General features: G+C 36.2%; 1 protein-coding gene across 1 annotated transcript; it reads right to left on the bottom strand.

Moving 5' to 3' along the window:
- Positions 1 to 11094: 11094 nt before the first annotated feature.
- LOC136827137 (golgin subfamily A member 6-like protein 7) lies at positions 11095 to 11523 on the bottom strand. The gene has a single exon (XM_067084901.1). The coding sequence runs from the start codon at positions 11521 to 11523 to the stop codon at positions 11095 to 11097; it is 429 nt and encodes a 142-aa protein (XP_066941002.1).
- Positions 11524 to 12997: the final 1474 nt, after the last annotated feature.

Genomic DNA, 12997 nt, shown 5'->3' with positions numbered 1-12997 from the left:
AGATGCATTTTATTATGTTATCGTTTAACCACCCGTCGGTATTTGTAATTAGTTTTTTTGTGCGTTTCAGTAAGATTTAAAGATTCCAGCCATAGGGCAAACTTATTGTGTTGGGGGTTAAAATCTCATCTGGCCTACTATTGTAACTATCTGATAAAATTGCCTCGCCCCGGATTGGACTTAAATTGACTCAAATACATATATGTGTGTGTTTGCGTGTGTGTATGTGTATAATTAACTATCATTATCATGTTCCTAACCCCTGATAAAAGTAGTCTTATTTATATGCAAGAAAACCTCTATGAATATCTCTCTCTTTCTCTCTCTCCCTCATAATCTTGCCCTTCTTTTACCAAACAAATAACTGGCTATTTCACTCACGAAAACAATTCCAATAACATTTTGCCCCCCTCTCTCTCTCTCTCTCTCTCTCTCTCTCTCTCGCTTTCGTGTTGACTAGCAGTTTCTCTTTGCAGTTATTCTCTCTCAACAAAATTCCAATTTTGCCAATCTTAACCAGTGAACATGGTTTATTTGCAATAGTTATTGAATGGAAGGTATTACATATTTTATATGCTCTTTATTGAAATATATATATATATATATATATATATATATATATATATATATATATATATATATATATATATATACTGTATATATATCCTTTCTGCATATCTCATGAAACGTCTCCTACCTGCTGTAACCGATGAAATTGAGTATGAGGAAGATGTCATAATGTGTGATAGAAAATGAGTCTTTAAGTTATTTGAGAGGATTCATAGCACATAAGTTTAGGAATAAGTATCTGTCTTTAGATTTAGCTGATATAGATGGAACAAGTAAGGACTGGATCTCATATGTAAAGATAAAAATATAATATTGACCTGTACAATATAAAAAAAATCTGCAACATATGCAAGAGTTGTTTCTTCCATGTTTGGCGCCCACGCTTTTATCTGTGTAGGCGTGGTTAATTGTAAGAAAATCCTGGTGTCTCAAAAAATTGTTTTTCACTTTTTAGTGCATTTTAATAAAAGGTTTTTAAAAATGTTTCAGATTTTTTTATTTTATGCTTTTTGTTTTGACAGAAATTGTAACCAATGTACGATTGCAGCAAAAGAAATTGAACGTGAGTGATGTCCTGTCGAGCCAAAGAAGCTTTGAAAAATCCGTAGAATTATTAACATATTCCACCAAGTCAAAGAAGATATGAAAAATCCGAAGAGTATCATTCAAATCATGAGATATTGGGAGAGGTCGCTATAGGGTCACTAGAGGTCATTGCTGACCTGCTGATCATGTAAAGTTGTATTGTCATCGGGATTGAGTAACCATGCAAAATTTCAAGTCCATATGACAAAGGGAAAAGGTCGAAAATTGAATTACTAGGATTTGACCCAAACAGGCAGACAGAAGCAGAAGTCAAGTTAATTAAAAGCATGTAAAAATGTTGATGTTCCGGAGGATATAATTAGGTATTTTTTTAGATGCAGAATTTATTTTAGAATGTAAACGTTAAACTACAAAGGGAAACAAACCTTGCAAAGGTAATAAAAATGAAAAAAAAAATGGTTCATTAATTTTTGATAACATTTCATAGAATTAAGGCAGTAATAAGGGAGTTTTAGATGAACAGTAAATAAGTTTATTTTCTTAAGTGCCTTTTCTTTTGGTTTTCATTTCCAATGTTTTGTTTGTATTTTATAAGTAAGTTTATGAAGCAATAATGATAATATTAACCAAAACAATGATTTGAATTCAAAGAGGCGCCTGTACGTTGTATAAACGCTCAGCACCCACGTCAGCTGTGCCATGTCACTTAGCACAGTCATCCTCCCAGCAGCCTTCGCGGTAACTAATAATAATAATAATAATAATAATAATAATAATAATAATAATAATAATAATAATAATTATCTCAGCTCAGGGCCACATACACGGAATATGCAAATACAACACACACAGCTGAGATACATCAGATAACAAGATCAAAATAATAATCGGCGGTATCCACACAGTTGCTGAAGAAGTAGAAGAAATAGAATTCATAATAATGCTAATGACAGTAATAAGGAGAATAAAAGTAAAAAAAAATATTAAAAATGATAACAATTAGTAATACAGATTGCAGACGATTAATTTCCAGCTAGGGACCTTAGATGGTTACATAAGTCAGATCCAGAAGACTAAATACGAAAGTTGAAAATTGCAAAATTCTACAATGATATTCACAGTAATAATAAAAAGGAAAAACACCAGCAATAACAAGAAAGGTAGAATGATAATAATAATAATAATAATAATAATAATAATAATAATAATGGCAGATTTTGGAGATGACGTTTCATAATTGCAAAAATAGAGAGTAAGTCATTTAAGGAACAGACGCCTCATTGTCCCATCTTTCCCGCAATTTAGAATTAGATCTCCTTCTTGAAGCCTCACTGCTTAGGATGCTTTGTATGAGCGAACTGCTGCTGTTTCTCAGTCGGGTGATCAGACTGGACATTGTTCACTTCACAATGATTTTCAAATTATCCAGGCGGTTTTCTGTGAACATCTGCATGGCCGAGTGATAGCGAGGAGTGTTTGAGAGGCGTCTCACAATGTCATTGTAAACAACAGTGATACGTCTCATGGTCTCTCGGGTATAATACGTCAAAGGGAACGCCCATATATACTGTAGCAGTACGAGCGGAAGCGCAGCAGTTTCGTGTCTCTGTGACAGAAGGCAAACCTCCTTGCAATCATGTTGCCAATGCACATACAGTAGTTTACGACGCTCTGTTCTGTCTGCCATATCTTTTAGGTCGTCCGTGATAATGTGGCCCAAATACGGAAATCCATGATCGAATTCCAGACGATGATTTCCGAGGAAAATTTTTTTTTATTTTTTATTTTTATTTTTTTAGCTGAGAGGTAAGATGGGTGAAAGAAGAGTGAGGGCAGTTAGCTAGCTAACCATGGTAGGGAATAGTTTAGAAAGTGAAATATTAGTAAGAGTAATGTCAAGTGTGGTTTATCCACAATTTTATTTAGGTAAGGGTACAATTTTTCTAATATTAACACAATACAATAATAATTTTACATTATAACAACATGGTAAATTGTACATATTGCATATTTTGAATTTTATTTCTTATTAGTATTATCATATTTAAAACATAAAATAAAATAAAAAAATTAGTTCCAATTTCCTCATTTTAACCTTGATGTTAATTATCATAATGATTTTGCATGATACCTACATAGTAAATTCTAAATATTACTTTTTCACAAGGCTTTTCTTAATAATATAATGGTTGCGGTTCATCACGATGAATATATGAAGATGCTCTTCTCCACCATCTGTGGTCTGTGTTGCTTGGGTTGTTTCTCTCTTCTGCTACGGATTCTTCTGTTAATTCACTGTTGTATTGATCTAGTTTGCTCCATATGTTGGTTGCCAGTCTGTATAATCTTTGATTAATTGGTTCTACTTTGTATTTTTGTGTATTTGTTCTATATTCAGACCGTCATCTTCTTGATTGTTTCTCACTGCGGACCTTAGTATCTTATTTTGGAATTTTTGTAATGCACTTATATTGAAGTCGATGCTAAACACGTGGGTATTGGTGGATATTCCATTATTGGTCTGATTAGGCTTTTGTAGAAATGGATTTTGATATTTGTGTTCATATTCCTAAATCGTTTTAGCTTTGTATTTTGTGTTCTTGCTATTCTTAGCCTTTCTCTCACGTGTCTTTGATATTCCTCTTTGTCCGAATTGCATTCCTAGTATTCTTGTGCTTTGACTAAAATTCATCGGTTGTTGGTCTAACATTATTTGTGCAGGTTTGTAAGCAGACACTGATACTAGCTGGAATTTAGATTTATTTGTCTTTATCTTCCACTTCTTTTCAAACTGATTTATTCTTTCAATTTGGTTCATTGTTTTTTGTGCTACTTGTCTTTTCAAAGTTGGATCCCTTCTTCGAGTGCGTTTTTCTGGGTGTATAATTATTTGAGTTATATCATCTGCAAAGCAGACATCAGTACAGTACTCTGGTGGTGAAGTCATATCTGATGTATATAATATGAATAGTGTTGGACTGAGTACAGATCCTTGTGGACTCCACTTAGTAACGGGAATGGATTCCCTATGTAATTTTGTGACTTGATTGCTGCTGTTCGATCTTTGATGAAGTTGCATAGTATTTTCTCAAAAATGTCTGGAAGGTTGAGATGTAATATTTTGTATTGAAGTCCTTGTATCCATACTTTGTCAAATGCCTTTGTTACATCTCTACATACTAGGTTACATAGGTACCTTCTTCTTTGTGATAGTGCAATACTCTCATATATTGTTGCTATTGCAATCTGGGTCCCTCTTCCTTTTCTAAATCCATATTGATTATTATTGTGTAGCTGATTACCTTCTAGGAACAACACTAATCTGTTGTTAATTATTTTTCAAATATTTTGCCCGGTACTTATAGTAATGATATTGGTCTATAATTCTCTACCTGACTAGTATCTTTTCCTGGTTTGGGTATCAAAATCATTATTGCATTCTTGAATATAATTGGAAAATATCCCATTGAGAGGGCCCAGTTGTATATTTCTCTTAATTTTTCGAGTGCAATGTCTGGTAAATTTTGAATTATGACCTTGTTAATTCCACTCTTTCCTGGTGCTTTGTGTTTAAAATTTTTAATTATTATTTTGATTTCCCATAACTCTATTTTCCTTGTTAATGGGCAGTCTTCATTGAGTCTGCTAATATCAGCTGCATGATGCGGATTTGTTCTGTTTCTGTGTTGTTCAATGAATTCATTGACTATTGTCTCATGTTGGTTGTCGAAATTTTGGTTATCCTCCTGCGTTATCTGGAATATTTCCTGCCAGTAGGCCTTGTGCAGTACTTCCTTCTCTTTGTCATCATATATTTTCTCATTCCCATGCTTTATGTATGGCGAAGTATTAGTTTTGCTTCCCATCAGTCTTGCAACGGAGTTCCAAAATTGTTTTGGGTTATTGTACTGTATTTCTGTGTTTTTTATTAGGTCTTCCCAATTTTGATGATATAATCTTGAGTTTTTTTGTACTAACTGTTCTTGTAATGACACATATCTTCTCATTAATATGTTGTTCCACCCTGTTATAAGTACTGTGTTTTGATGTTGTTGTAGTGCCATTGTATCAATTTCAACTTATCACTACTAATAGGATGTGGAAGTGTGGTGTATTTAGTTATGGGTATATGATTTTTTATTGCTTCCTCTATATTTTTGTACCATTCTTCAAGCTCGCCATCTACTATTTCTTTTGTTATTTCTATTTCATTTGAATTTATTGTTAGTTGTCTACTTATTCTTTCTTCTATTTCATTTTTTGAAGCTTTCCCAACTTGCTCTTTTTATATTTGGTATTTCTAAGGATGGAATCATTATTGGATTGGTTGACAGTGTAATTACCATTGGTATATGATCGGAGGAGGTTGCTGGTCCTCTTGTAACGGCAATATTGAGGTGAATTTTATTATTTCCCAATATTATATCTGGCTTTTCATTTTCTGTTATTTGCTACAAAGGTATCGAAATCAGGTCCTAAGTGTATGATATATTTTTTATTTATTAATCTGACTATTTCTTGTCCTGTGTAATTAGATTGCCTATATCCAAATATTTGGTGTCTGGCATTTAGATCGGCAATGAGGTAGGTTGGTTCTCTCCTGTTCATTAACTTCATGACATCCGGAAGTGGGAAATAATGTCTTCTTGGCGGCTTATAAGCTGTGGCGATCACTATTGGTCCTTTGTTAGTTTGAATTTGGACTGCTAAAAGTCGTCTTGAAATCGTCTATTATCTTATGTCTAATATTACTCTTGATTGCTATTGCAATTCCTGCAAAGGGTTCATCAGCAAAGTTTTGCGTATATGTATTATATCCAAACATTTTCAGAGTTTCATTTCGTTTCATACCATGTTCATTGATTAATATTATGTCAGGGTCTTCTTCTCTATATATATTGTATAATTCAAATTTCTTTGTTTTCCAGGATTTGACGTTGTGCTGAATTATTTTAATTCTTCGTAGAGTTGGGTCCATTCGAGTTACAGTGGTCTAGTAATTTTGTTCTTTTTCTTTCACTTTTCCGTTTTCTGGTGTTATTATTACTGGCGTAGTACTTTTGATGCTGAAGTTGATCCCTGTGGATTTTGTAAGATGGGAGAGTTGGAGAAACCTGAGAAGCTTGGTAGTGAGGCTTGTATTTCTTCTGTTAATTGATGCTGCGTTTCTTGCAAATTACTTATGCGTCCTGAGGGATGGATTGGTGAGTTCGAGTCCGAACTGGGCTCAATTCCGAGTGTAAAGTCTTCTTCTGATGAGTCGTCTTCTGAGCTCTCTGCTGTGTTTTTTTCTTCATATTGTGTGCAGTCTTGCATATCTTGTTGTATATCCTGAGTTGCTAGTAAATCTTCTGCTTTTCTTGTATGGTTTTCTTGTCTTTTATTCCTTTCCATGGTGCTTGCTATCATGTTTATTGTTTCTTTAGAGAAGTGTATTGTAGGTAAATTGTTATCTGCTAATATGCTGTTTATTACTGAGGGTAGAATCCTTCTTGGCGCAGCCCCAGTTTTATTGCTAAATTTGTTATTATCGTGATTCTTGTCTCTTCTTGTATTCTACTTATATTATTTTGGATGTTATTTGCATTAGCCTGGCAATTTCCTGTATTAGTGGCTGTCACTTTGGCATAACTTGTACGGTTGCTTGTAGTGGATGTTGCATTTCTGTTTGCTTTGATCTCTTGAATTTTTCTTTTTATTAGGGCCTTTCTCACTGGGCATTTCGCTGCTAAAGTTCTATGTTGTTGATTGCAGTTAACACATTTTTTCGTATTTTCTTTACATTCTCTGTATGTATGATCATGTGATGAACATTCAGAGCATATTTTATAGTTATTATCTTTAGGGCATTCCTTACAGATGCTCATAAGAGTAGCATCTGTAGCAAAATGACAAATTTACAAATATATCCTCTTCAATGTGTTCACTTGGAATGTATTGGTAGGCTACAAATAATCCTCTTTCTATGGCTCTCTTTGCCATCTTCGGTGTTTCAAACTTTTTTTCATGGTGTGGGAATTGTTTTGATTTTTATCACCTCATCCACTGCAGCCCATTCTTGTTTTTCCTCTCGATACTGTCTTTAAGGTCGTCTCTCCGTATTCTACCGTTGTAGCGTCTAGGTATTTTGCTACTATAGTTTTCATGGAATTATATTCTGGGGGTCTATTACCTCAAACTTTTCATTTGCAAAAACTGTCCTGTTCTCTGAATTAAGAATCTTTTCTGAGTCATCTTCGTGAACATTGACAAGAAATGCTGTGTTGGCGTGGATTACTCTTTGACTCTAGCCTGGATGGCGCCTATACACTGCCATAACTTGAGCCATCTACTTGGCTTGTCATGCGGTTTAGGACTATTGTCTTGTATCTTAATCTTCATTTTGAATCATGTTATTTACTACTTTCTTGAAGTTTTGCCACAAAGAAGGGTGACATAAGCCTCAGCTATGCTGGCACTGAAATAAGAGGCCAGAACGATGCCGAAGACCTAGAATCGAGGAAAGATTTTGAAAACCTCACAGGCTACTTTCCTCGGATACTAGGCAGTCATGAGAACACGTCTTACCCCTGCGGTTGCCGGAGGCAGACTACATAAAGTTTTGCCACCTCGAATGGTACCAATCGCCCAAAATTTGGGGTCTGGCCCATGGACTAAAACGGTCGGAGCTCATGAGAAACTTGACTCTCTCTACTATGGTGCCTAGCTTCACCGATGAGCATAAATTGTGAATCACTATGTGACATCTCTTCTCAGGTTTCGGGCGAGGTGATTCACGGATGTTGGGCTTCGGTCCAGTGGACAATCGACATGTTCTTTTCTTTTTTCTACTTGTTTGTGTTTGCCAGCCCCCAGTCCCCTCATGATCATTCAAATCCTCATCCACGACGGGGGCCTGGGAGGGAGAGATAGGGTCGGAAAACTCACATGGGCTGGTGATCGTCACTGAAGATCTATCTTCTACTGGGGGCACTGGGGAGGGAGAGGAGGTTGCAGGTCCATCGATCCCCTCCGATAGGTCTATAGGTGATGTGGGCGCTTCATCCGAGGGAGGGTATGGCCATCTCGACTTCGCGTCGCGCCCTCACTTCTCTCGTGTTGTTGGGAGGCGAGGGAATAATAGATGCCTCACTCAAAGGAGTCTGGTGGCTTGCTGTGCGATTGTCTTATGATTCCTGCACTCCTCTGATCGCATCCCAGATCCGCGAAAGATTGGTATTTGTTTCCACAGTTTTAAGACTGTCGAGTGATTCCTGTCGTCCCTTGATCACGTCCCAGATCTGTGAAAATTTGTCTTGTGCTTCCTCAATTTTTTCTGAGAGGGATTTTGCTGTTAGAAAGGCATTTTCCACCGTATGGTACACTACAGGTAGGCTTATATCAACAGGCCCCTTTGGAGGCAGATTATAAGGGTCATCAGCGTAGATTTCCTCCGAGCAGGTCCTTAGCCACTTAGTGACATATAATATTTTCTTGGGAGAGGATAAGCTTTTCGTGGGTCGCTCCTCGAGAATGGTTTCTGGTTTAAAGTCTTTGCATTTTGTATATGCAGCGTTAATCTCCTCATCAGCGAAGGCTGCACTGACAGATGGTATAGCAGACTCGACGTCGGAACGGTTCGATTGGATTGTACAAAGTAAAGACAATTGTTCGCGAGTACGGAACTTGTACGGCGTGGGGCATAGGTATCGTTAGGTGCCACGGTCACTGGCACGACGGTTGAAGGTCGGTCAGATGACATTTTCTGTGGTAAAGGAAGGGCCAAGCACTGACACATGCACAACACTCTATTACCCATTTCCCAGGGCCAATAGGCTTCGAGAAGTTGAAACTCGAAAACTTCGAAGGCACAGATTGGGGGCAGAATGTAGATTAATATATCTGCAGTTACACAACACTAACCGGCTTACGTGCAGGTATTACGTAGAGACACTATTAACACATTGCCTTCTATGAGAGGTATAATCACCAAGAGCGAAAAACCCTTCTTTTTTGGTAAAAACCGAGAAAGACCTCCACCGCGTCCACTCCCAACTCACCTTGCCTTTTTACATCTTGGTCTCATTCATGGTAGATGATCATGTCTTATGACAGCAAAATACATTTCTCACAATATAAGACAATTTTTTTTGCAGGATTAACATAATTAGAAATCATTGTATACATGTATACACACATACATTATCTATGTATTATTGTATGTATATATATACTGTCTAACCATATTTATACTATCTTCTTCTTCTTCGTTTTAACGTGCTTTTATACCCATTTTTATATGGGGTAAGCACGGTGCCTTCTTTTGAAGGACTTTGATTTGGCGGTGGGGTAGGCCGTAACCTCGACCGGCTGCCCTGCTTGACATCGTTTAGACCCCGGTTTCGAATGTACATGTATTACCGAAACCCCGCTCCCTTTCTCCCAGCAGCACGAGAGAACTGGGCGGGTAGTCCGACAGTTCGAGACGTGTGAGGTGTCTGTTATGTTTTTAGAAGATGTTGGAGTGGCTTTGTTTATGTGTGTATTAGTCTGTAACATCCATTTGCTTTCAGCAAACCTATCCGTTGATTACATACGTAATCCCGGGATGTCTACACGGATAGCAAAGTTTCCGCCTCATATATATATATATATATATATATATATATATATATATATATATATATATATATATATATATATATATATATATATATATATATATATATATATATATATATATATATATATATATATATATATATATATATATATACATACATATATATATATATATATATATATATATATATATATATATATATATATATATATATATATATATATATATATATATATATATATATACATATAGCATATAGGCTATATATCTATGCATTTATATATATATATATATATAAATATATATATATATATACATCTGTATGCATATATGTATACAAATACATATATGTATATATATATGTATATATATATGCATTTGTATGCATATATGTATACAAATGCATATATGTATATATATATATATATATATATATATATATATATATATATATATATATATATATATATATATACAGTATATATATATTATATATACATAAAATCACACTATCACTACGGGTGAAAAAATAAGAGACTTCTTGTAGGTCCCGGACTATTTTGACTATTTCTAAGCCACTGATGAAGGTTTATCATATGTGTAAAGATAATACCTGACCATATCACTAATTAATTGATCGCTCCCACCCACTGGACACCTGTCAGGTCTCCAACCCATTAAATATATATATATATATATATATATATATATATATATATATATATATATATATATATATATCACTGTTTTATGTCTAAGGTTATATGCCAAGTCATTATTGCATTCCTGGACTTGAGTGAACTTAGTTTTTTAATGGTCAAAGAACGGAGAGAAGATTTTTTTACATTTTATTACATCCTTTTCCTTGAATGTAGAAAGAAAAATATTAACGAAATAATATGAATATTTGCGTATGAAACAAAACACAAGCAGTGAATGGATTCCTTTGTGTAAACAACATCATTGTTCTTCCAGCAAACATAAGTGAGTCTTCCTGCCTTACATTATCAGAGATTCACTCTAATTTCCTTTCCGTCCGATTGAAGCCGGCTCCAACTGCCTCGTGCCAGCTCGTGAGAACTGCAAGTCTTTTCTCTGGTCTTTCGTTTGCGTCCTCCAAGAGTTCCTTCGTTATCTGGAGGTTCTTGAAATTGCGGAGCAACAATTCATTCTTTGCCTGCAGATTTCGCAGCTCTCCCTCCAAAAGAAGATTCTTCTCGTCCATGCTGCTGCCACCCTCACCATCTCTTCCAGCCGGCGGATTTTCGCTTGCAGTAAAACATCCTGCTGAACGAGCTTCACTTCTTCCTCTTGGAGCTGACACTGAGGGAGCCATTTTCTCTCGACAGCATCAGTTCGTTTTCCAGTCCTCGATTTCATTTACTCATATGCATCCTTTCCTCTCTCATCTCACGGAGTTCCATCGCCAGCTGAGCTGCTGCTTCCTCTTGTTGACGAAGTTGACAATTGAGCTTTGCCAACTGAGCAGTCAAGCTCATCACTTTGTTGTTCAGGGTATCACTTAGCTCTTCAACAGCGGCAGCATTCTCAGTCAGTCGCTTATCTTCCGGTTTCATCCTCATTATCTCATCTTCCAGCATATATTGCGCATTTTTCTGAGCCGCAGTCTCATTCTGCATCAGCTGCTGTTCGTTCTCGAGGAAAAGGGTTTTGTCCTCCAAGACCTGATGCTTCACCTTCCGCTTGTTAATTTGTACTGTGAAAGACTGCATCTCCTCGTTTACTTCTTTCAGTTCCATTCTCTGCATCTTCTCCTTTTCTTCTTTAAGTTCCTCTCTCTGCATCTGCTCCTTTTCCTCTTTCAGTTCCTTTCACTGCATCTCCTCCTTTTCTTCTCTCAGTTCCTTTCACTGCATCTCATCCTTTTCTTCTTTCAGTTCCTTTCTCTGCATCTTCTCCTTTCCTTCTTTCAGTTCCTTTCACTGCATCTCCTCCTTTTCTTCTTTCAGTTCCTTTCTATGCATTTCCTCCTTTTGTTTTTTCAGTTATTTTCTCTGCATCTCCTCCTTTTCTTCTTTCAGTTCCTTTCTCTGCATCTCCTCCTTTTCTTCTTTCAGCTCATTGCTCTGCATCTCCTCCTTTTCTTCTTTCAGTTCCTTTCACTGCATCTCCTTATTTTCTTCTTTCAGCTCCTTTCTCTGTATCTCCCCCTATTCTTCTTTCAGTTCCTTTCTCTGCATCGCCTCTTTTTATTCTTTTAGTTTCTTTCTCTGCATCTCCTCCTTTTCTTTTTTTACTGTTCCTTTCTCTGCATCTCCTTTTCTTCTTTCAGTTCCCTTCTCTGTATCTCCTACTTTTGTTCTTTCAATTCCCCTCTCTTCATATCCTCCTTTTCTTCTTTCAGTTCCTTTGTCTGCATCTCCTTTTCTTCTTTCAGTTTCTTTCTATGCATCTTCTCCCTTTCTTCTTTCAGTTCCTTTCTTTGCATCTCCTCCTTTTCTTCATTCAGTTATTCTCTTTGATTTTTTCCTTTTCTTCTTTCAGTTCCTCTTTCTGCATCTCCTCCTTTTCTTCTTTCAGTTCCTTTCTCTTCATCTCCCCATTTTCTTCTTTTAGCTCCTTACATTGCATCTCCTCCTTTTCTTCTTTAAGTTCCTTTCCCTATATCTCCTTTTCTTCTTTCAGCTTCTTTCTCTGCATCTGCTACTTTTATTCTGTCAGTTCCTTTCTCTACATCTCCACCTTTTTTCTTTTAGTTCCTTTGTCTCATTCTCCTCCTTTTCTTCTTTCAGTTTCTTTCTCTGCACATCCTCCTTTTCTTCCTTTAGCTTCTTTCTCTGCATTTCCTCCTTTTCTTCTTTCAGTTCCTTTTTATGAATCTCCTCCTTTTCTTCTTTCAGTTCCTTTCACTGCATCTCCCCATTTTCTTCTTTCAGCTCCTTTCTCTCTATCTCCCCCTTTTCTTCTTTCAGTTCCTTTCACTGCATCTCCCCATTTTCTTCTTTCAGCTCCTTTCTCTCTATCTCCCCTTTTCTTCTTTCAGTTCCTTTCACTGCATCTCCTAATTTTCTTCTTTCAGTTCCTTTCTCTGCATCTCCTCATTTTATTCTTTCAGTTCCTTTCCCTACATCTCCTACTTTTCTTCTTTCAGTTCCTTTCACTGCATCTCCTCATTTTCTTCTTTCAGCTCTTTTCTCTGTATCTACCCTTTTTCTTCTTTCAGCTCCTTTCTCTGCATCTTCTCCTTTTCTTCTTTCAGTTCCTTTCTCTGCATATCCTCCCTTTTTTCTTCCAGTTCCTTTCTCTCCATCGCCTCCT

Source organism: Macrobrachium rosenbergii, chromosome 41, assembly GCF_040412425.1.
Source record: "Macrobrachium rosenbergii isolate ZJJX-2024 chromosome 41, ASM4041242v1, whole genome shotgun sequence".
Taxonomy (NCBI): domain Eukaryota; kingdom Metazoa; phylum Arthropoda; class Malacostraca; order Decapoda; family Palaemonidae; genus Macrobrachium; species Macrobrachium rosenbergii.
Note: the sequence above shows the minus strand (reverse complement) of the source record. Positions and strands in the feature narration are given on the sequence as shown.

Bases quoted from the DNA above. Each gene is read 5' to 3' on its own strand.
- LOC136827137 (XM_067084901.1), bottom strand. From the start codon at position 11,523: ATGCAGAGAGAGGAACTTAAAGAAGAAAAGGAGAAGATGCAGAGAATG.